At 35.4% G+C, this 24,673-nt stretch overlaps 1 protein-coding gene across 9 annotated transcripts in view; it reads left to right on the forward strand.

Moving 5' to 3' along the window:
* Positions 1–24,673, forward strand: part of CTNNA3 (catenin alpha 3) — a 442,665-nt gene that overhangs the window by 102,503 nt on the left and 315,489 nt on the right. For all 9 annotated transcript variants that reach the window (XR_005860613.2, XM_040702351.2, XM_040702353.2 and 6 more), the window contains one exon: positions 4,568–4,771. Coding sequence is in view for 8 of the 9 variants with exons in the window: in XM_040702351.2 (XP_040558285.1) it covers positions 4,568–4,771 (204 nt within the window). In the remaining variant the exon portion in view is untranslated. The remainder of the gene's footprint in view (positions 1–4,567; positions 4,772–24,673) is intronic.

Raw genomic sequence — 24,673 nt, forward strand, 5'->3', positions numbered from 1 at the left:
GTTTTCTGCAAACTGTCTCCTAGGAGAACCTCTCTTCCAATTTTCATTTGAGATCTGAAAACAGTCACTTCGCTAACTGAGTGGTTAACTGCAGCACTCAGGCGTGGCTTAGTCTTCTGTGATAAAGCTACTTTTTGAAGTGTAACTTCTTTCTGTAGTCATACTTGAATATTCTAGTTGTCAGTGCATTTTATGTTTTGATGGACACTGTGTAGTATAGGTTTGAGAATGCTTTCTTGAGATACAGGAAGCTAACAATAAAGCTGCTGAATCATTGAGTAGTGCCAAAAGGATTTAACTGTAGCAGAGGTGAGGTACCACAGAACAGCGTGGCATTCAGGGCTGTAACTTTGACATCAAAAATGGATATACTCACCCCTGGAAGCTGGCTATCTCTGGAATGCCTTCCCTTCATCCCTGTGAAAGGGTAGTTTGAGATTTTTTTTTTATATATATATAAGTTAATTTAAAAAATGGAAGCAACAACAAAAAACCCCAGTAAATATTTAAACATCAGTGTCTAGCTTTGTACAGTTTTCACTAGTTGATAAAGTGGAAGCTTTTTTCTTTATAGTTCTATTGTGTATTTGGGTATATGTGAAGTAATGGGGACCTGCATAAAACATTGATTAAACATGTTATGTAGGAAAACAGTTCCATTGCTGAGAACTGTTTCAATTCTGATCTTGAAGTTATGCGTTCCTTCTTAGAGAGGTGACAGCTGAAAGGATTTTGTTTTCCCCTCCATTTCAGATTCCATAAATGCACCTCTTGTCATTTTCTTTCAGTTTCCTGTACTACATTTCCATAATTTTCTGCAGTGCATAATGTTCGAGATAGGAAGTAACTTAGCTTGCCTCCGTATAAATAGAGTGAAGTTTTCCTTTGTGTTCAGCCATATTATCATTTGCTATAAGGAAGCTCAAAAAAGGGAAGAAAATGGAAAAAATATATACCTTGGTATTAATATTCTTAACGTATTCCTAAGTTATACTTGAGAACACATGGTGTCTTCACACCTTCACACTTGCAGAAATGTATCTTTAGATAAGTTTCCAAATTTATGTGGAGTTAGCTATTGTAAAAAGGACAAAGGACTTTTAATATTTAATTAACTAAGAGCTCAATTACTGCTCTTTTAAGGTCCAGCTGTAGGCCTTGGATAAACCATTCTGGCTCCATCCACTGCCAGTAAGACTTCAGGGTATATGGAGATATTTCAGAGAAAGAGAACAAGCAGTACGCCTTCTCTCTTTTGTTTCTTTGGATTTTCCCCTTAGAGGCAGGGGCTACCAGGTCCTGACAAAATTTTAGTGTTTTTTCTCTCTCGGAGACTGCAGAAGTAAATTTGTTATAACTATTGAGAATTATTCAATTCACTCCAACTTCTTTACTTCTGCAAAAGAGGAGGACTTCGGCAAAAATGGAGGACTGCCCTGATTCCTTTGCTTTGTTAGCAAGGCAAGTAGCAAATAAAATTATGGCCTAATACCAGTTTTGCACTGATTCCAAAGTTGTGTGAGATTATTGCTTCCATAAGCAGAATATTTTGGTTTTCTACATCTTATAGTTAGGAAATAATTAAGGGGTACATAAAGGGTTAGTGTGTTGCTTTTATGGATATGCAATTAGCTGGCATTTTGAAGTACTCCATCTCCTTCCCTCCTGCTTACATTCAAGCTCCTTTCCCATTTACTGTATGTTTCTGGATAATGAATGGAGCTAAAAACCCAGAATTTGGAAATAATTAGTTACTGCTTTAACTTAATCTGCAATTGCTTCTACTGAATGCACAGAAATACTTAACATAAACCTATAAACTATTTTAATGTTATATCCTGTTACTTTATGCAAAAATTTATAAACTCAGTGACACAAATTCATTTAGTTTTTTACTCTCAGAAGAGACAATAGTAAATTGGAAGGGCAGTATCACAGTCTGTTTTATTTATTTATTTTGGATGCTCTGCTGTGGTATGAAAATTCCCAAATCAACGTGGTGAATGTGGAGACAGAAACTCAGAAGTACCTTTTCCTTCTGGTCACTTTGTGAAATTTGAGGACTAGAGTTTATGTAGTCTCAGTTTCTGATATGAAGTAGAACAGGAGCCTGAGATTTTTGTCCCCAAGACTTGCAGAAGTTACTTAAGAAGTTTTTGGTGTCCACTTATATTATGTATGTTAATAGGGTTTTGTACCGAGAGTACTTAATTAGTAGGAATACTTTTAAATGAGGTTGACGACTTCAGAATTATGGACCAATAGTGAAGTTGGAACACTTAGAAACCTACACTGCTCCTGCAGGATGGCAAATAACAAACTTCCATTTAAACTTGAGTATTGCTGAAATAACCTGCACTGCCTGATGTCTGTATTAAAATACTTCATTTGGAAATACTCAGATTAGGAAGTCTGATTTTTCTCTAGTGTGTCTAGAGAATCTCCTGGCTGTTTCGAAGTGATTATTGTGTATTTTGGAAAAGATAGAATTTAATAATAGTAATAAAAAGGCTTCATCTCCCTAACTCATAGATAGCATATAAGAGTGTACTAAAAAATAATAAACAACAAAATTGAAGATAACTGATGCTCCCTTTCCCAAATGTTTAAGTTGTAATACAATACTTTTTTTCTTTGTACTTTTAGAACTTCCTAAGCTAGACAGTACTCGAAATCTGAATTGGAAAAATAATTAAAATTTTCTGACTTAAAAGCAGTTCACATATTTAATAGCACAGATAAATCCTGGTTTGCCTGACTTGAATTCCATTTTAGGATATATGGTGTGGTTTTCTTGTTTAATATGTTTCTTCTGATAACTTAGGATATGTATGGACCTGCTAAACGGACTTATGTGGCATATAGGCTTGGTGATCTGGACAGAAATGACAAATTCAAATGTTCGGTTTGATTAAATACGAGTAGTTTGAATTTATTTAAATGCTGAAGCTTCATTATGCTTTTGCACTGTAAGAAAATGTCAGGTCTCCCTCTCTTGTTTCTTAGAGTAAATATTTGTCACAAAAACAATTGGTTTTACCATTCCAAAACACTTGGTTGCTTTTGTTTATCACAGCTCTTGAAAAGCAAGAGGACACTTCAGTGTCCTTTCAAAAGACAGTCATTGAACAAAAGCTACTATTTGTGCTTTGTGGGTATTGAGCCTGTTAAATGTAGCCACAGTGAATTTCTGCCTTGGTCTTTGACTGTATTAGACAAAAAATAATCAGAATCAGACTGCTCTTGTAATATCTTAGTGATGAGCTGGCACTGCTCGTTTTTTTTGTTTGTTTTTTTGTTTTTTGTTTGTTTTCTGATATCCAGATATCATTCTGATATCTAAAAGTCTAAATATTGGAGATGCTGAACCCCCCCCCCTACAGGCATTCAAACAAAGCTGAGCCTCCATTCTGAGATACTTAAAACATGTAATATTACTGAGTTGTATACATCACATACCCAGTGTTACAGTTGTACATAGAGATAAAAGCTTAGTATACACTTGATTTCCTATAAAAATTTACAAGGCAAGTGCATGGCAGACCCACTATATGGGGGAATAAGGAAGCCAAGAAATGCAGACAGACACAGGAAACAGTTTCAACAAATAGTTTTTGGCAATAATGATGACAAAACTTACAGTGGAGAAACAGTGCTGCCTGAGAACTTGTGAAGATTGTATGCAGTTGCCTCTTTTAAGACATAGCTTCTGCATGGCTCTGAGGCTGGTTGGCAGGGCCCCAGTTCTTTGCCTGTAAAAGGTTTATAGTTTTTAGTTTTGGAGCAGAATCATAGAATCATAGAATCGCTAAGGTTGGAAAAGACCCACAGGATCATCCAGTCCAACCATCCGCCCTTCATCAATGGTTCTCGCTAAACCATGTCCCTCAACACAACATCCAAACGCTCTTTAAACACTACCAGGTGTAGGTGTTGGTGACTCAGAATATTGTGAAGAATGATAGACCAAGTGTTAAGATACTTCAGAGATAAAAGCGCATGCATATTTATAAAGAAAGCAAATAGTGTTTCTGATTCCAGTGAAATGCATTGTAGAAGAAATGGCAGGTGCAGGTGTAGAAGAGGCTGAAGCCAAGGATGAAAAATACTCAGTCTCATGAAGTTGAAGTAGGAAACAGAGACAACTCGGAGATAAGGTAGTTGTGGTCAAAAGATGTCAGCATGGTAAGCAGGTAAATGTGATCTTATTCTATGAGGCACTTTGGTGTGAAACAGCTCAAGCTGGAATGCTAAGATGCCAGTTTAGTGCTGAATCCAGGCAAGCAGAGTTTGATAACATGGATATTGGACTAGAACTAGTGAGATCTGGTTGACAGAGCGAACTGGGCTTGGACTGCAAATCATCTGTGCGTGTAGCCTGTACTCCTTACTGTGGAGTAAGGAGACTATCTGCCATACTCGAAGGTATTTTTGATACATCAAGATGAAAGAGCTAGTTGGACGTCGAGGAAGGCTAATGTCACTGTAGTTCATGCAGATGAAAAACAAAGCAGCAACTTCATTACGCTGACTATTCTTACCTTTACTTTTAAAAAATATTTTCCAGCATTTGATTATCCAGGATCCTCTTGTAGTGAGTGAGGAGAAAATAAGGCCATCACTAGAGAAACGTTTGGAAGCTATCATCAGTGGAGCAGCTTTGCTAGCTGATTCTTCCTGCACACGCGATTTTCATCGAGAACGCATCATTGCTGAGTGCAATGCTATCCGTCAAGCTCTCCAGGACCTGCTTTCAGAATACATAAATAATGTAGGTAACCAGATTTTTCTCCTTTATAAAATATGTTCATTGTGAATATATATTGAATAGAAGTAATTTGGCATGATTGTCTTGTAATTGCTTGTAGTTTAACCTGTATTTCTCATCGTGATCTTCACAAGGTTGACAGGAAAACTTGTCTATATAAATTTAACCTAAAGCTGAGTATGAACCTGCAGAATGAGTAAAAATTCAATTATGTCATACAGTCTATGGAAGATGCTGTATTACAGGTATGACATACGTGTTTATATAATTTTATACTTACTGTGAATGATAACTATGACAGACTATACGTGATTCTTATGTTAGGAATGAAAGTTTAATCATAATTTCACCTTATTTCCTCTTAAAATCTGTGATCTGCGGTATAATTTTAGAGCATTCACATCACCATGTTTTATTTATTCAAGGGTGTTGAATTACAAGGGTAGAAATGACATAATTGCTAAATTAGAAAGCGAGGATTTTCAGTGAATCCAGAAATCTGGTAGTCTGGAATTCTCATAAGCCAATTCATCTGTTAGTTTTTGAAAATTAATAAAGTTTTTTAAAATATCTATTTGATTTTAAAAATGGAATTAGCACTTCTTGTTACCTCATGAAACAGTGGACACTCAGATATTAATATGGGTACACATTGTTCATGTTATGCCTTTCCTCTGGAAACATTTTTTGTAGGCATACTGTTCTTATCAAAAGAGAACTTGAAGATTCATCCATCACACTGAGAGGATAATTGTATGATACAGTTTGTTTCTTTTTCTGGATGCCAAATTTCCTTTTTCTTTTGTAAGCCATAATAGTTAAACCAGACCATAACTGTTCTATTGAGAGTAGTTTCTTTGTCATATGTTATTGTGATTAGGATAACAGAATGTAGGGACTAAAATGATTTATGCGTATTGGATGTATTTTCTTTTTTCAGGTACTGTCCTTGTTGATCTTTTTTTTTTTTTTTTCTCCTGAAATTAAAATACAGAAGTGAGATGAAGAATTACATTTCTTCAATTCCAGTTGAATTGGTATTTCTTGAATTCCAGTTCCTCTTTCATTCTTTATATGAGATAAAGATGTATTTATTAGTTTTTACTCAGAATATATCTGCAGTTTCAATTGAATACAACATAGTTTGTGTAGCTTTGGTGGTCCTTTAGACGTGGGTTAGCCATGTGAGATTTCTTTTGCTCTGGTTACCTTGGTACATTGGTATCTTACACCTTCTTGTAGCAGATGTCTGTTGCAGCATCTGTTCTAGGATAGATCAAATTTGCTGATAAATGGCAGGAAGTTCAGTAAGGAAAAGCAACAACCTGAAGTAGACAGGAAGTGTGTAAGTATGCTAATAACAATCCATATCAGTCCAAAAAAAATCACCGAGGGTTTGTTGCACAAACTCTTTGGTAGAATTATATTTGGAAAAAGTTGAAATACATGATTGTAAGTCATGTGATCTGAAATTTTTACTCTTAGAACAAAGCTCTGCTTATCTTTTTTATCTCAGAAACAGTCATTTATAGAGTTACATAATGTGTAATAAATAATAGTGTTACATAACAAATGAAGAATATATTGCTCAATTCTAAGTGCAAACTTGACAAAGTCAGGTAGCAGCTGTTTAAATAAGGCAAAAAAGGAAAGTATATCATGTGCTGCAGAACACGCTGTCTGAATAAAGTTGCAAGGATGAGGAGGGAAGTAGGAATAAATACAGAAAATTGTAGGGACTGTGCTGTTTCACTATGATTAAATGGCAGGAGTGAGTTGAAAGATTTTTTGTTTCTTTCAGTGCTTTTGGTTTGCTTCTGCAATTAATAGTGAACTCAGTGGATATACTATCACCAATGTTTTTTTTTATGGCTATTACTGAGATTTTCAGGTGTCAATTATTTCATTTCACAACTCTAACTCAGAAGAATTGAGAGTAAATTCAGTAGAGTGTGCTGGTTTATTACTATTTTCTGGACTCTTGTATTTACTTCAGTAAGCTAGAAATGTGAATTGAATGAGCTATAGATGTTATGCAAACCATTTGTTAACACAGTACAATTTAAGGAATAGGCGGTGAACTCTTTCCCTGTCCCTGGGAGCGCTGCCATGCTCTGCAAGTCCCAGTATCTGCATAAGATTTTTGTGCGAGTCCACGTGTATGGTCTCATGGTGTATTCGTGCCCTGAGGTGCAGAGGCTCTGCACCACAGCTTGAACATGAGTGGAATTTTTCCTTGCTGTGTAAGCACTGAGGGTATGCTTTTTTTTAATAGGCCAGTTATCCCAAGGCTACTTAGCCCCCTGAGCCGGAATACAGGGATGGGGAGGAGAAAAAATTCCCTGCAGTTCAGGAGGAGCAGTTAGAGATATGCTACTCTACTTGAATGGGGGCTGGGTGGTATCCACCCAAAGGTACTGAAGGTGGTGGCTAATCTGCTTTCTGTCATTGATCAGTGGTCTTGTTCAACTGGAGATGTACCAGATGACTGGAGACTTGCTAATGTGATGCCCATAACGCATCATGCATTAATGCAATAAAGATTAGGAGGAGGATGCAGGGAGCTACAGGCCTGTTAGTCTGATCTCAGTACTGGGGACGATTATGGAGCAGATCATCTTGACTGTGATTCTACAATATGTGAGGGACAACCAGGGGATCAGATTCAGCCAGCATGGGTTCATGAAAGACAGGTCCCACCTGACCAACCTCATCTCCTTCTATGACCAGGTGATAAGCCGGGTGCTTGAGGGAAAGGCTGTGAATGTAATCTACCTAGACTTCAGCAAAGGCTTTGACTCTATATGTTTGATTATACTAAACATATTTATTGGAACTTAAGATTTAGTTCTTTTTTTAACACAATAAGGAATGTAGCCTTTGTTGTTCCTAAATTCATTTTTTATTTATCAATTATTCTAAGTCTCTAATAAGCCAGAAGAACATAAAATCAAGAGCCTCCTGGGGTCAGTGATTAAAATTTAGGGCTTTTACTGCAGACTGGAAAAAACATCTTTTAAACAAACACTGCTTTTTATGTAAGTGGCTACTTACCACAGGGCAGTATCATGGTGAGGTGATGTGATGGATACTTAAGCAAAATAATAGAGGCCCACTTGGTCTCCAAGAAGCTTAAGGTTTTTTTTATCCACAAAATAATTCAGCCATATTGTGCTTGTACTTCTTTTGAAAGACAGTAATCTTTTTGGGGATGTTTCTACATTATTTGTGTGCTGTTGTTACAATCTCTGAATGTTGCTCAGAGATCTTTATCGGTAATGTATACACTTGCACTTCAGGACATCAAATAGCGGAAATTACTAATGTGAATTTGGGTAGCATATCTGTGGTAGAATGATACTATGGTGAGTGGATAATAATGTATTTATAGGAGCAATCATTTTGTTCTAGTAATAAGCACTTGCATTCTTCTAAGGACAAGCTATTGTCATGTCTCTGTTCATCCTTCAAAACTGAAAATTACTGAATGTATTGGAGTTCAGCAATTTTCACTCCATGTTTCTTGAGTTCTCCATTTGCTTTTATTCCCAGTCACAATGGGGATATGCACTCACCTGGGTGATGGAAAAGAATAATAGGGTTGCGAGCTGTGCATGTGGGTTAAAGTGGGCTGTAGTAAGCATCAATTAGGATGACAGGCGCTGCTTTCTCTGCTGTCATTAGTAGGCATGGTATGTCTGAGTAATTATTCTGCACGACCTGTGGGTTTGAATAAAGATCACTAGCTAGATTATTCAGGCAAGGCAGAAAAAAGGTCAAAGGAAGGCCAGATATATTATGATAGCTGATTTCGTGAGTTAAAGTTTTTTCTCTTTGAAATGCTGTTTTCTGACATTAGTGTTTTCATAGTTTCTCAGGATTTTTCAGTGTTGATTGAATGTGTAGCTGTATTTTGTTGTTCATGCTTAGCTAGTATACTTTATGCCTTTCCTCATATATTACAATTTCTTATTTGTCATGTATTTCAAAGTCACCTGTTCCTTAACTAGATTTTTATTTTAAAATTACCTAAGATTGGGGCAAATAAGGTCAGTAAAATTTCTTGCATTGTTGTTGCCATTTTAAAAAATTTGTAATCTTGAAAAATGTATCAAATCTGAAGTATTTACATCAAAACATGTTTCTGAAAACAAAGTTATTTTCTTTTTAAAGAAACTGGCCTACTTGATACAGATAGAAAAATGCGTCAGTACCACAGAATCGTTTCGTCTGTTAAAAAATATTTCACAGAAGTGTCTCACTCGCAAGTCACAGACGTGTGAATGTGCAAACCATCAGCAGCTCTGTAACTTCGTGGCTATTTTGGAGATCCCTGTGTTTCCTGTGCCACAGGTGGTGGCACTTGTGGCTCCTTACTGTACAATTGATGTATTATATGTACTGAGTTAGGCTAGGAGCATAGTCAAACCTTCCCTGCTCCCACCAGGGGTGGTTTCAGTCTCTTATTGAGACAATTAAGAAAATGGGGGAAGTCTAATAATCAATTTTAACTTGCTAATACAGTTGTGGAACTTCATTTCTGTAGATTCCCTGAATGTTGTTTGAAACTTTCTGTTTCACCATAGATTTGTATCTGCAACTTCTCAATACAAGACACGTTTGGATTTGAGACATGCTTGCATCTAAGCACGTGAATTGTATGTGAGAATGGCACCAGGCAAGCAAGGATGTCTGATAACAGTGGGTTACTTAAGAATTAATTGTAATCTGCTGAGCTTTCATGCTCTCTCTCTTGCTCCAAGAAAACCAACATCGAACAAAACAGTGTGTAGGACAGAGTCATGTGTTGATATGGATGGGGAAGGTCTGACTGTAAGAAAGATATGCTGGGTAGTTGGAACTTGTGCAATCGCATCTGTGTAGATTTCAAATTGTAATTGCTGTTCACTTTCGGGAGCCCAAACACTGGAAATTTAAAAACAGAAAAAGGGTGGAAAACTATGTGTCTTTATTGCTAGAGTAGTTCTGGGCCTTACTCTTGGTCTCGGCTCACGAATTTGAGTGCCAGTGCCTTTCTTTACTCATGTACTGAGTGGTCTTTACCGGCAGGTTAAGGATTTTTCTTTTTTTTTTTTTTTTTTCTCCTGAATTTTTAAACAGCAACATATCCAAGGAGTGCTTTTATTCAGATATTTTTCTGTAGAAATAATGCATTTAAACTTTTTATCCTCTTTATATTATTTTCAGAAAATGCTCTTACAGAGAAGTTTGGAAATCAGGTGTAGCGAAATATAAACTGTATAAATATCTGTGTATGATGTGTGGGTGGAAAGCGTTGCTCAGATTTTGTCTGTTTAGGGTTTTTTATGACTTGATCAAATATGATGTCTTTAGGAAAAAAAAATAATTCCAGTAAAATTAGTATGCCCATATGGCATATTATGCTGGCATTTACAGAGAAAAACATGCAATTCTCATAATTCTCTTCCTGATATTGGCTAGATACTTAATTAAGTTGACTTCAAATACTTCTATGGTGAGATTTATACTTTATATGTATAATTGAAAATTATTTTTCTACTGTTGCTTACTCAAAGATATATAAAGTGTAATTAGTTACTAAATGTTCAGGAAAAAGATTTTAGTGTGGTTAAAAGACAAAAGTAATCTAGCAAATTTCCTGAATAGATTTATAGTTAAAAATAAGCTGTGGTTAAATTTACCTGACTGTATGTGGTCTTGCAGAATTTCTGGTGAACTCGGATCAGACATGAACTAGAGATACATAATAAAAGGTTTTCCATTCTTAAACTTTGTTTTTCATTTAATGATTCTGAACCAAGCTATTTCTAGGATTAATCTCATCTTAAATTAAGGGCTTGCATTGAAGTAACGTAGGGTGATGACCAACTCATGGCTCTGCAGTGGATGATTCTGGCCAGTAGTCTGTAATTTGAATTTGATATACCTGACAGCAGAGGAAGTATATCAGATTGTTGAAGGCTGTTTTCTATTTTTAAGGAACTTTCAGTGAAGTACCATTGATTGTGGTAATAATAAAGTATTGGAAGAAAATGTAACAAACATTTGTTAATGGAACATCCACCTAGCTATTTTATATATATATATGTATATATTTCGCAGTTTGTGCAAAATTACTATCGTTATGTGAAGTTTTTCTTAACCACTTTCTTGTTTTCTTGAGAATCTTAAATGGATCATTTTTCTAACTGCTAATATGGTATTTCTAGGGACACTGCTGAAGTCTGCTATTTCAGAATGCATTTTTATTGTCTTCATATAGACTAGCTGATTTTTCTTCAAATATATTTCTAAATTGTATTTGCTTTCATAATTGAAGATGTTTACTACTTCACATAACAATTCTTATGTAAAAAAAAACTCATTGGTCCTTTAAAGGATATTATAAGTTATGGATATTGTAAATTTATAACTTCCTAATTTGTACCAAACAGGAGTCTTTTTTCTAAGCAAACCTTAACTACTTCTAAATTATTCAAATTTGTCTAAAATTACTGTGTTGCTAAAAACAAATACTTTTTTGGTAGTTACTCAGATTTAAGATGTTTACATACAAGCTACACGAGATGTTGTAATTCTTCCCTTATACCAGCAAACGTGACTTCTCTCTGATGGAAATGGAACTATCTGCATAGTTTATATCCAGCTAGTCATTTCTTGCCTAACTTCTATCTTTTTTTGTGAGGAATGAACAATGGAGTTTCATGTGAAGTAAGTTATAATCACTTTTGATGAAATCAGTACAGTATTGTAAAACAGTTGCATTGGAATCTGATTGTTTCTTTACTGTTCAGCTGGAACTTAAGACAGTGATTTAAAAACTTCAGCCAATTAGGGACTGGAGACCAGAGGATGTAAATTAAAATTCTGTGATTCTATTTTTTTTTTCAGAAAAGACAATTAAAACATGGTTTTTGAAGCCTCTCTCTGTGACCATTAACACCATTTATTGGCACTTACCTTTTGTTTTACCTTTCATTTTGATATATTATTTTTCTATAGTTCACTGTCTAATGTGCTACTCCTCTTTTTCCTAATTAACTAAATTCCTAATTAACTAAAACTTAAAAGGAAGTATGCATTTTTTTGTCATTGTAGTTGTGACCGGTAGATGACCAGAAGGCTGAAAAAGTGAACAGAAGGGCAGATTCTTACCATATTAATTTAAAAAACAGCGACAGAAAAAAAAAATCTCTTTCAAGATCAGTTGGGCTGAAAAACTGGCTCCTGTGGTTATTTGTAAGCCTGTGGTGCCAACTGGCACATTTTGTTTTTTGTTGAAGAATGTGTGGAGAAAATACCTGTCTCAAACAGCTACAAAGTTTAGTAGCATGCATTAATTAAAATAAATTATTCTAATTTCTCTTCTTACTAGAAAATCCTTGCTATTTTAGGTTACCCTGATTTTTTTTTAAATAATTTTTTCATTCCCAGTAGCAAAAATTAAACAAAATTTATACTAAGATGGAATGAAAGGATAAGCCAGCTACCTAACTAGAGGGTGCATTCAACAATAATCTAGGATTATCTTTTCTATTCAATGTTTCTAATTTTTTCTAAACCTTAACATTGAATATAAAGAGTTATCAGTCTGTGAAGGGAAGTAACTGTTCAAGCAATTCCACAGCTCTTTTCTTTTAGAATATATTTAACTCTTTTGTGGAGAAATGAAGATTAATAGTTTGAATGCTTTGTGAATAGGAGAAAATAAGAACTTTAAGCAACAACTTAATGCTTTGCTGAGCAGAACGTTGGCATACAACAGCAAAAAGTTTATCTTCCCAGAGAAGTCCCATCTCTGTCATCTCTCAGGACCTCCAACTGTTCGTTTTCAGGATGGAGGACTGCTCTGCGTGAGCCTACACGTTGCACCTGGTGCAGAATTGAAGGGCTCACGAAAGAACTGTGGGAAGTGTTTTCACAGATTTAACTTGAGGTGTTACTCCTAGTAGCCCTTCTTTTCCCCCACAGTGGGCCTACACTTAACTCCTTCTGACATTACTGTTTAGCATAGCTTTCTGTCTGAGGGGGGCTGTCTGGCCCTAACAGAAGTGTTTGAAGGAATTTGATACATTTTGCTTATGTAAAAGGCATCACTGTGGTCCTTTGTCACTGTGGTCCAGGAGGTGTGACACCTGTGGCCAAGTGACAAAGGAAAGGATGAGGTTAAGGACAGTGGCAGATAAGATTCCCTTGAACATGTCTTGTATAAGAAAGAGAAAGTTAAATCTTGCTAGTAAGAGCATCATCTGTGTCCTAGTGGGGAGAATATTCTGTACTTACCCCGATGAGGTCAGGGCTGAAAAAGTTGATGCAGTTCATGCTTCTGTGTATGTGTAAACGCTGACAAAGAAGTTTGATTTTTACCTTTTCTGGAGAAAAATTGTTTGGCAAAAATCAGATATTCAAATTACTTTTGTGATATTTATTTAGAGTCCCCAAAGAGCTACTACAGCTTAATCAAAATGGAGAGGCTGAAGAAGTAACCAGAAGGAAGGCTGATAATACAAATTTTTGTTTTGACCCACTTATTCAGGGTAGAAGCTTTAATTCTCATTTATTATTGTAATACAGAGCTTGTTTATATATATGACACATCTATAGGCCAGCCCATAAATCTGGAATTGTGCATTGCTTGCAAACAGCTGGATTGTGATCCTGACCTCTGAATCCTCTAGGACAGGTGGTGAGGTGCATCTTCGTTGACCAGTGGAAAAAAAAAATAAAAATGAGGGACCTGGAAGCAGTATTGTGAAAGTCTGAAAGTGGTATTGCTGAGAGGTAGCTCTGTACTCAGGAGAACCTTATACCACAGTGGGCCTGTGGGAGTTCTGGAAACCATTGCCGTCTCTTGTCTGTGAAAGTTGTGCCTTCTTTGTTTTTTCCAGTCTTCATTGTGCATTTTCTTACCACAAATCGATTTTTCTTATATTAACGTACAATTGTAATGGTGGTTGCTTTTCATATGCAGTGTTCAAATCTGGTCTGAAATTAGGAGGCTGAAATTTGGGGCTTTCAGATGCTTTTCAGGTTATCTGCAGACTAATCTCTTCCTTCTGTGATTTTGCCAGTTCTCTTTCACTCGATAGCTGAGGTAGAATGGATATACAAAAGAAGCTATTGGTAGTATTTGTATATGTAGTAAGATTTTCCTCTTAAGCTGTGGGCATGAAAATAGTATGGCTGACAGTGATTCATCTGATCTTATTAGTGGAAATCTTTTTTACCCTACCAAATTTATAACTACATTATAAAGATTGATCTAAATTCAGTATTTCAGAATCCACCTAACAATTTTATATCCCGTAATCTGTTCATGGGCTTGAACTTAAATACAAGAAAGAACTGATTGAAATTCTGCTGTACAAGATTAAACAAAATATTACATTTGTATATGTTTTCTCATATCAACTTCCTTATCTGAAGAAAGCTATTATACACTGTAAAACAAGAACAACAAAAATCAAACAGCAGTACCTTGCCAATGACAATAACGAAAATATACTATTTCCTCTATGACAGAAAATTGCATCAACTTAACAATACTGATATAAAATGCAATAAATGATATTTAATACTAAATGTTACCATTGTATTCAATGTTTAATATGTATTGTTTTAATAATAATCAAATAATTATAGAAGTGTAAGTGTTGCTTTTTCTAGTGTCTATAGGCAAAAGGTAATAATACTTCTTTGCGTTCTTTTGACTCCATGAAAACTGTTAGAACTGACATTTAGTCAGCCCAATGAAAATCTGCTAACAGGCAGCTTGACAGATCACGTGTGTTGTGAAATGTTTATGCTCTCACTGCGTTCTGTATGCACGTGATATGCAGCTCACTCTGAAAGTAATGCCTCTTATTTACTTCCTTGGAAAGTAAAAGAGCACAAGAGCATGATTTGATGGTATTTTGTAGCTAAGAATTTGCTCTATTTTAAATGTAGTCATCACCATTAGCTGATTTGCACGAATGAACTAATTGAGACAATCATCATTTTGTGGTGTGACAGTTGTGCATGGCTATCCAGAATGTGGCTTGTCTTTCATGTCACTGTTTTTACTGCTGAAACACACCGTGCACTGCCTTGCTGCTCTCACATTCACTGGTTGGTCTCTGTAAGCATTCAGTGAATGTCAGTGGGTGCTACTTTTTCACTTTTTTATTGACCTACCTGTTCAGGTTTTAACATGGAAGATCCCTGTATAGCGAATGGTTGATATTTAATGGACAACACAGAATATGTATTTTTTTATTGGGTGGAAATCTAAGATGTAAGAAAGCAGTTCTTCCAGATGTTCTACTGGAGCATTAGACGCAAACTAATGAGTTTATTCAAGAATAAACTGTAGTTCGTTCATCTGCTCTACTTGAAGCTCCTTTTCTTTCTTTTTTTTTTTTTTTTTTCCAGATTATTGTTGGTGGTTTTGAAGGAAGAAGGGCTTCATTATGTGTCAGGCTGTTTTTTTTTCCCAAAAGGCTTGAGAATCTAAAAACATACTATCAAATGTCACTATTTTATGTGATGTATTTCACTGTTAAAAACGCGGGCTTTGTCCTGAGTTGAAATTAAATTTGCCGTCAGTAAGGAAATAACATGATTGATGTACTATATACACTTGACCAGCTGCTAATGAATTCTCATTCAATATCTTGTTGGCTTGTGCTGAAGTAGTACATAAAGCAACCTTGAAAATAGCCTCAAGTTCCTAAAAGTACAAAAAAGAAAAAATTAACTTACTCTGACACTTTTGATCTATGGACTGTTATATAAGCTCTGACTTCTGTTCTGGGATTATGTGATTGATGGTATCATTTTTGCTGTTTGACTGTTGACTATTTACTGAATGTTACTGCTTGTTATATTTTGGTTATGAGGCAGGGAAAAGAGTTGCTAACTTGTCTATTGGTCTCTGTTAGCCCTTGTTCAGATGGAGCCTTACTGGAGGAAAGGAGTACGCCCTTTTTTTGAGCATAGCTGAGCCTACTCAGTTCAGACCCATGCATGGCATTTCCCAAGTCTGGGACTGTGCATCTCTTGGAGGATACTTCAGAGAAAGGGAAATACTTTTTTCTGTGGATTTCATGGGATTTATGTCCAATTTTTGCATCTTAAAAAATAAAATCACTGAGAATACTTAGCCTGAGTACAAGTTTGGAGAAAGGATATGTTATAAGCAGAGGAGGCATTGTCTGACCAACATTTGATTTTTAATTTCTTTTATCTAGCAGAGTGGAATTTTTTCTTTCACAATTGTGTTATGATACAGCATACCTTCAGTGGCTGAAAGTCTTTTTACTTTTCATTAGGAGAAGATAGAGTGGACTCCATCTCAATTCTGACTGAGAGGAGCCAATCCGTGTAAGGATTTCAGATTTTAAATCTGTTTGGATGGGCTGGCTCTTTCAGTATGAGACAGAAGGAGATGTTCTTGTCATTAAATATGCTTTTTAGTATAGGAGAAATTTCAGAAGATTGCAGGTAAGTACCTCACTGTGTGCGCAGCAAATGTGTTGTGGCTGTTGCTTTTCTCAAACTGTGCTGAATAAAACTAATTCTTCTCTCTGCTGCTAATTCTCTCAACTACAGAAGGGCCAAAATCCCAATTACTTTTAAATGTCAAATCTGCTGAGGCCAGTGGCGGAACTTGAACTGACATTAGTGGAGCTAGAAAGTCTCTTTGTTTCTAGGAGTGAAGCTTATTTCTGTGGAAATAAAAAGGAGAGCTGTGTAGTGTCTGGCACATATATCTTTTTAAAGGGGTCTTTTTAACTTCTTAAAGAAAATGATTTTTTTGCTGAATACTTAATGCTGTGCTTTCCATTGTAGTCTATATTGACAGACATCCACATGCAATACAATGTGTTACACTTTTCTTAGAAAAAAAATGTGGTTTTAGAAAATGCTGTCTGCTTTTTTATAATATGAAATTATGACCTCTTTGATGTTTTCACTTTCTCTCTATGCAGTTTTGCTATTTTTTTTCTACTGACATTCATGCAAGATGGAAGAATTTCTGCAAGGCAGAAGGTATTTCATTGCTTCTGTTCTCTATAGAAGACATTCAGGCTTGACTTACTGTTTAAGCTCAGCATACTAGTAAAAGGAGTTGCATAAAATGCTGTGATTCATCCTGTTTTCCTCACTTGTTATTTATCAGTATTTTGTTGCTGGTGAATTTTCTGACCAGGACTAGACTCTGTATGGCTCTTTACATCTCAAACTGTAACTATTCAGTCTATGCTGCTTCCCCTTTTAAGGAGCCTTGTTACCCACAGGCAAATGTAATCTATCTTTTCCTTCAACAGTTCCCATTTCACTCCACCCCAAAACAAATTAGAAAAGATTCGAAAGATTCTTCAACCCACGAAGTCTGCCTCAGCATCCCTAAATCATATCTATCTGACTGCAAAGCTATTATTTTTATAAGAATTTTGAGAGCAGAGTTTTTTATTTTTTTTCTGCGTGCTTCTACAAAAGGTAAACGATGCATTTAAAAAAAAAAAAATTGTTTTGAGGCTTAGTGCCACAGAGTAAGAACCATTTTTATCAGAAGAAAAACTAATGTATTTACTTGATGTCTAAAAAAGTATTCAAGCTGAAAGCATGCTACCAGTCCATATGGCGGAGTCTCTCTCTCTCTCTCTTTCTCTCTCTCTGTGTTACTACCCTACCCTTCTGATGCAACATAACATCTTACTCACCTTTCTTCTGCCATGGCAGATGAAGTAGACAGCGTGTTGAATCTAGATGCCATTGTGTTAACTATTCTGATTGTGTCTGATTAATGTAAATGAGCAGTTTAATCTGTACCTTCCTATTTTCATTGCTTCCAGTTCACTTGCTTTTATTAATGTGCTACCAGGTTGGCCAGTGTCATACTTCTGTCAAGTTCTTTGGAGTTATTCACAGCTGCATCTTTTTCACAGAATCTCAGAATTGTTCGAAGGGACCTCTGAAGATCTTGTAGTCCAACCTGCCAAAGCAGGGCCTCTACAGGGGAACTTCCTTTCATGTCTGCTTCTCTTACCGTTTCCTCTTTTATCTTCATTTTTTGGCTATTAATCTTTCTCTAGATAAAATTTTCTAGTTGAATGTTTTTTGCAAAGTTTGTGGTGCAGTAGAAGATGGCTTCCAGTGAAATGGTCCATTTTTGGACAGCTTTAAAGGAGATATTGTCTTTCTGCCCAAGTAGTAACTGTAAGGATGTCAAGAACTGTTATTGGCAGCTAGCACTTATTTTTCTCATTCTCAATTGTTGTTTTCCTTATTTATTTTTAATGTCTGGCAGACAGAACTGAAAACTTAGAAAAGGAGCAACCTATAAGATTTCTGCTTAGTTACCAATAAATGCTGCAGTACGTAATTTAAAAATTGGTCTTCTGTGACATTTGCTTAGTTTTTGAATTATTTTCCACAGTTTCCGTTATAAGTTAGTCTTGAAAATTGTGCTATTAATGGGAAAGTACACCTCGAAGTTATCAGACCTTTGTTTGCTTTTGATGAGCAAGCATTATGTATTGTCATGGCTCCATAAACCTGGATTTTCATATGAGCAGTATTTAGTGTCTGTACATCATGAAAACCTTTCTTCCCTCCCCCCCCCCCTTCTAATTCTGTCTTTGATTTACTTTTCCATTTCCCTTGGTTTCTCTAAACTCTTAGGTGAACAAGGTCAATAGCAATAACAATTGATTTTTAACAAAAACTCTGATATGTTTATTTGCCTCTCAGATCAGTTAGAAAATAGAGATGTAGATGTTTGCATATAGTGTCTGCTGTCTCTTTGCTTTCCTCTGTGGTCTGTTAGTGCTTCTGGTTCACACATATAAGGCCAGCTTTATCACTTCATTTACATTTGGATACTGTCCTATTGATTACTCAGATATACAGAAGATATTTAACAACAGAAAAAAAATGAAATAAGTTCTTATTAGTAAGGAATGAAAAAGTCTTTTTCATGATCAGGTTGATTGCTTTCATGTGTTCAGTCCAGAATTAAATTTAATCCTTCCCATCTCTTAATGCTTTAACAGACTGTACATCCTTTTAAAACCCAACCAAAAAATATCTTCAGCCTTAGCTTCATATAATTGTTTAGAACTGATATATTTTTTCTGCAGCATGTTAGTTGCATTCAAGATATCTTCTACCCCCTTTGTTTACATCTCTCTTCAGAAGTGACATGCAATTATACCTGCATTTAAATTGCTATTTCAAGTACTAGCTAGCAATATGTGGTTTTTTATTCCAGTAACTATTGTAGTTTTGAGGTATTAAAGGTATTTCTGCATAACTTCTTGTAGAATTTTTAAAGCAAGACTCAGCACAAAACCTTACAGTAGGCCATTAATGCTTTTTTCTGAAAGCAGAAAATATTTTGTCCTTTATGTGAAAATACATTGAAATGCAGTAAAAAAAAATACGGTAGAAATAATTTTAATAAGACTTTTTGCATATTAAGCAAGGAGAACCTTAAAATGTAATCTAGTGAAAATAATTTGAATTTTTTTTCAATCTCAGTGGGTGGAGTTTTTTTTTTCCACTGAAGAAATGTTGAAGCCCAATAATTCTATGGCAAAATGTACACAAATACTGAATAAAAGAATGAAAAATTTCCAAGGAGTTGAGCAGCAATTTGTTGACTCTTGAAATTTAAGTGATAAGATAAGCTTCAACAGATTGACTGAACAGGGGCGGATCTTATGCTGGCCTGAGATCCAGTTATCAGCAAGATTCCTAGTGTTTTTGCAGAAATCAAGAAACAGAAGAAAGATTCAGGGAAAATATAGCATAGAAATGTATGTTTAAGCCAGGGAGTAGGCAATTCTCTTGCATAATTATTACAAATTCTAATGTTTTAGAAATGGAAATGAGAACTACATCAATACTGCTTATTCTCAAACAGCGTCACTCTGTTCCTATTTATCATTTTCAAGTTGTTCTAAAAAAATATATTAGTAATTTCATATACACTGTATTTGTATTTTTGGAAGCTTGACATTTTGGAAACTCCAGAAGTAACAGCTCCTATTTTTTTTCCATAAAATAACAAACAAACAAACTCATCTGTACCAGTAGAAGTGATGAGTCACTGTCACCACTACTGAAATGCACAACCCACCACCTCACTGTGCTCATTTGCGCTGTTCAATCTCCATACATCTCCATGAAGGTTCGGCAAATATAAATGAATGTGAATGGATACCATTTTTTTTCTGCATGGAGGAATTCAGTTCCACACCTTTACTTCACACTCACTTTCGTTTTGTCATACTGCCCGTCTGCTGCTATCTGTAACACAGCAACAAAATATAACATAATCCTGTCAGGCTGCACCTTTACTGCCATACCACCAACATCCACCTCTGATTCTGTGGACCAACATAATAAAATAGGAAGTGTTAATTTTAGAGCAGCCCATGTATTTATGAAGTCCAAATTATTTGACTTGGAAATATATTTAATTGATGCAATCACATTCAGCTTGCAAATAGAGCTATTGCTGAATTGTATCCTCCATAAAAGTTTGTTTCTTATGAAATAGTAAGTGAAAGGTACTCTATAGAAACTGGAAAAGCTGTTCTGAAGTAGGAGAACTTCAAATTCTTTTAGTTTTCATTACAATAGCTTTTTGTCTCCTTAGGTCAATTGATGCAAATAGAGTTGTGATGCTGATCCAGAAAAATTGCGTATGAATGCAACATTTATATTCATTTGTAAATTACCACGATTACATGTGTCACATCTGTAGTGGTGGCACTTTGAAGTGTTTGCTCTCACAATTGTATTAGATTTTTAATATAACAAGACTGCATATAATGAATACATGTTTCAGACTCCTTTTCTGTTATACAACTGGTGCTCTGTTTTAGTTAACCATCTAAGGAGACGATTCTAAGAATGATTTATTTGCATACAAAATTGGTGTTGATAAAGTAGACTGTAAGCTCTATGCCATATGGGATTTTCAGTTTTACATGCTGCACTTCAGATCAGCATAAAAATTCTCAGCAAGGTTCTAGTGGCAAATGGTTAATTCCTTAGGTGTTCAGTAAAATAACAGTAATCATGAACTCTGATGTTCAAATTGATTTATTCAGAAACTTTATAATTCAAATGAATCAGGTTCTATAATTAGAGCAGAAGGATAGAATTTGGCCTTATGTTTCAACAACGCTATCAATTCACTTAAAAATTACAATTTTTTTTAGGCATTTAATTAGTATTTGCTTTAGATATGGATCACATAGTCCAACCTGCATTGAATAAAAGATTCATGCATCTAGTTCTGTGTTGAAGAGTGTTGTGCAATTCTTTGTGAGAAACGCGGTTGGGTTTTTTGTGTTCGAACATGATGGACTTGAGAAAGCTGAAAAATTATTCCTCTTTCTGGTGTGCTGAATATTGGCTTTAAGTAGCTCCCAGTGGGAAATTTGATGACTAAGTCTACAGGCTTTCAGATAATATCTGTGCTTTAGATGGCTAGATGAATGTTATTCAAACTACCAGACAGTCATCAATCTGTCATTACTAATTACATGATTATCCTATTTCTTTGTCAAATATGGAAGTGAAAAATATTTCTATTACACAATCATTCATTTTTACTAGAACAAAGAAAAAGTGACTTCTTTGTCAAAGTAAATTTGCTTTTTGCAGGACTTATGAATATTAAAAATACACGACTTCAAAGGGCACTCAGGAAATTCATAGAGCTATTAAAACACCATCTGTGGCTTTCTAAGTCCCTGCCCTACAAATGGCTGATGTCTTATGAGGCTTTCTGGGGAAATATTGCTGTGTGCATTCTTTAGTTGTTACTTGGTCTTGATCTTCTAGTCACTGTTACAGATAGCTTCTCAGGCCTAGATTTACTTTTCATCTGACCTATACAGTGTTCGTTAACATACTTAGGCTTTGTTCCTTAAAATATCAAGAGATGTTCTGGATTTTTGTGCAAAGCTACATTTAAAGATCAGTTCACAACTTTTCACTTGGTGCTGTGTTACAAAGTGCATACATCAGTTTTCTGAAGAAAGCACGGCTGTATACTGACAATAGCCTCTAGAACCACACCATTAGGTCACAATTTTTCATCAAGATTGGATTATATTTAGCTGATACCAGTAAAATACTGAGTCATTTCCTGGATTTTGAAGAGAACCAAGTAGATTAATTTCACAACACTTAGGGATATTTAACTTACAAAAACATTTGAGTACTACAATATTTGGTAACTGGGGCTACTCGTCAATGTTTAAAAGCTGATAGAAGTTATAGACTTAATATGTTGAACTTGATGTCTAAAATCTCTCTTTTTTTTTCTCTGAATTGCTACCAGCAGAAATGTAAACCTGAGTATCACGTGCCAGTGCAATGGAAATGTACCTTTATGTTTTAGTAGACCATGTGTTTCTGCTCCTATCTGAGTATCTATCACTTTCCCAAAAAATTGCCATCGCCTTTATCTTACGCAGTCTTTAAAGATATAGCACTGTTTACCCATAAGAGGAGTCTTTGTGAGCATTAAACAGACATTTCACAGACTACTAAGAAGCTGAAAGGGGTGATATACCTACCCAAGTGCAAAAGGACGGATTTACTAATATGGTAATACAGAATTCTATCAAAGCAGGTTATGAACTTTGCCCAGAGAGACAAAATTTTCTAGTTCAAGAGTGTGATGTGACTCAGTGCAAAATGCTACTACTGCCATTATTGACAGGGAAGCGGGGAAACTCAGAGCAACCTTTTAATTAGTTCATTTGACATCAATTTTAGTTAAGGAATAAAAATAAATTCAGTTTCTCATTAAAACTTGCCACAATATCATTAGTATCACTTTTGCTAGAGTTATCAATCCCACTTCCTAAAATCTTTAGGAGAAAAACAGGGCTGCTGGCAGTAGTGTTCTGAGTTGCATTAATGTCTGATGCTGGAGCCTACATAGCTGTCAGTAGAGCAAGGTAGTACACAACTTCTGAGGCTGGTGTGTTTGTTGTAGTTTGTTGTATGTTGCCATTTGTAATGCATCTTGATTATTATCTAGCTTTTCTTTTTGTTTCTTGGAAATAGTTTGTATAAAAGATTATACTATAGATTTTGATCACTTTTTAATTGAAACAACCTTTTGCTTATTTGTATCCATGTTATTTTGGTGCTTGTAATTTTAATGTATTAGCATGTATTTAGGGTGTTTTGCAATATGTGGTGATCTGTCAGATTGATCATAAATCCTCATCTCTGCCTTGTTTCCTTAGGGAATGCTTCCATTCAAATACTCGTGCTCAACTTGCTGATGGCTGTTTGAGTCCTGTAAACTACTGTATAACTGTGATCCACTGGTGCATGGTGTGAACTGTTACTTGTTGGTTTGTTTAAAATTGGCTGGTTGTTCATTAATAGAGGTTATACTATTCATCAATTCGTATATTTTAAGCATAATAAATTTGCCCTGCTCTTTCTTGATAGAGTAGTTTACCCAGGTAACACAGTATCACTTAACTGAGAATGAGGTTAGCATTGTTAGCTACATCTTTTTTCTATTCTATGAATCTAATTACAAAGGGAAATGCTGTATGAAAATGACCTGTATATAATTATTTGAATCTACAGGCTCAGCCTACTTTCTTCTTGCTATATTATAGCACTAGGGCTTTATTATATGATATGTTTTTTGTTCCATTTATGTTTCCTTGTAGTCCAAGTCGGTATATAGCCGATGTCCATACACCTAAAGTAGGATCTAAAGAGTAAGTCTTTTTTCTGGGTTAGCTTTATCATTTATTTATTTATTTATTTTTAGTATCTTTATTTTAGGAAGATACTTACCTGAATTTTAATGTCCTTGTAGACTTACATCCTGCTGAGAATAGCAAGTTCCGGGTTGACATAGTCCATTTCAAAAAAAAAAAAAAACAGAAATCATTTATAGGTATAGAAACACTCTACTTGTGGTGTGCGTATGTATTCCACTGCTTCTTTATGCCCGGGGTGCTGTGTCTGTCTGTCGGAGCACTGGAAGCAAACATGAGATCAAAGAGTAGCCTAACTGGGTTACAGAGGGCCGAGCTCTACAAATGCCCAAGGAATTGATTGAGATAATGCAGCTGTGATTTTTGTCATCCTGTTTTTCTTCTGTTCTCGATTGATAGCTTTATTTAATGCCAGTCTTCCAGGAGGGGTGTTAGACAACTCATTAATATATGCCTTATTATAGAAAGTAGCAAAGGGAGAAACGTTATGTAAAGGTGTTTGTGTATACACAGTTGTTTCTTTAACCAGATTTGACAAAAATAATTTATCTTAGCATAAGAAAACTCATGGCCCTAAATTTATTAGAGTGTCTAATAATAGAAAATATTCCTGTTGTACACTTCTCCATTAACTAGAAGTACTTGGAGCCTTTAAACACCTGTGTATTTTGAGTAATTACATCAATGCCAGAACCAAATTCACACACTGTGAGGGCAGTGGGTCAAAGTAAAGAATGAGGATAGAGTAAGAGTAGCTGGCGCCATCTCTCATAAGACGGTGTTGAAGCCTAACAACTCAGACCAACTTTGATGACCAGACTGGCTGAGCATTAAATTTTTAAAATAACTTTGAAATAAAGCAGTTCACTTCTTCCTGGAGTACAAATGTCACCCAGCTCCACAATGATGCCTGCATTTTTTCTTCCATTTAGCAAAGTGTTTTCAAACTGTGCATAGTGAAATTGCAGCACTGAAGAAATTCAAGAACACACATACTAAAGATAAGAAACTGAAATGTTGAATTTCAAGATGAGTCTTTGAAAGTCAAGTAATGTTTTGAATAGCAAATAATTTATGCAAAATATGTTACAAAATCTAAAATGCTAAATAACCAATACAATTTTGACACTTCAAAGATAGC

The sequence above is a fragment of the Gallus gallus genome, chromosome 6, assembly GCF_016699485.2.
Source record: "Gallus gallus isolate bGalGal1 chromosome 6, bGalGal1.mat.broiler.GRCg7b, whole genome shotgun sequence".
Taxonomy (NCBI): Eukaryota; Metazoa; Chordata; class Aves; order Galliformes; family Phasianidae; genus Gallus; species Gallus gallus.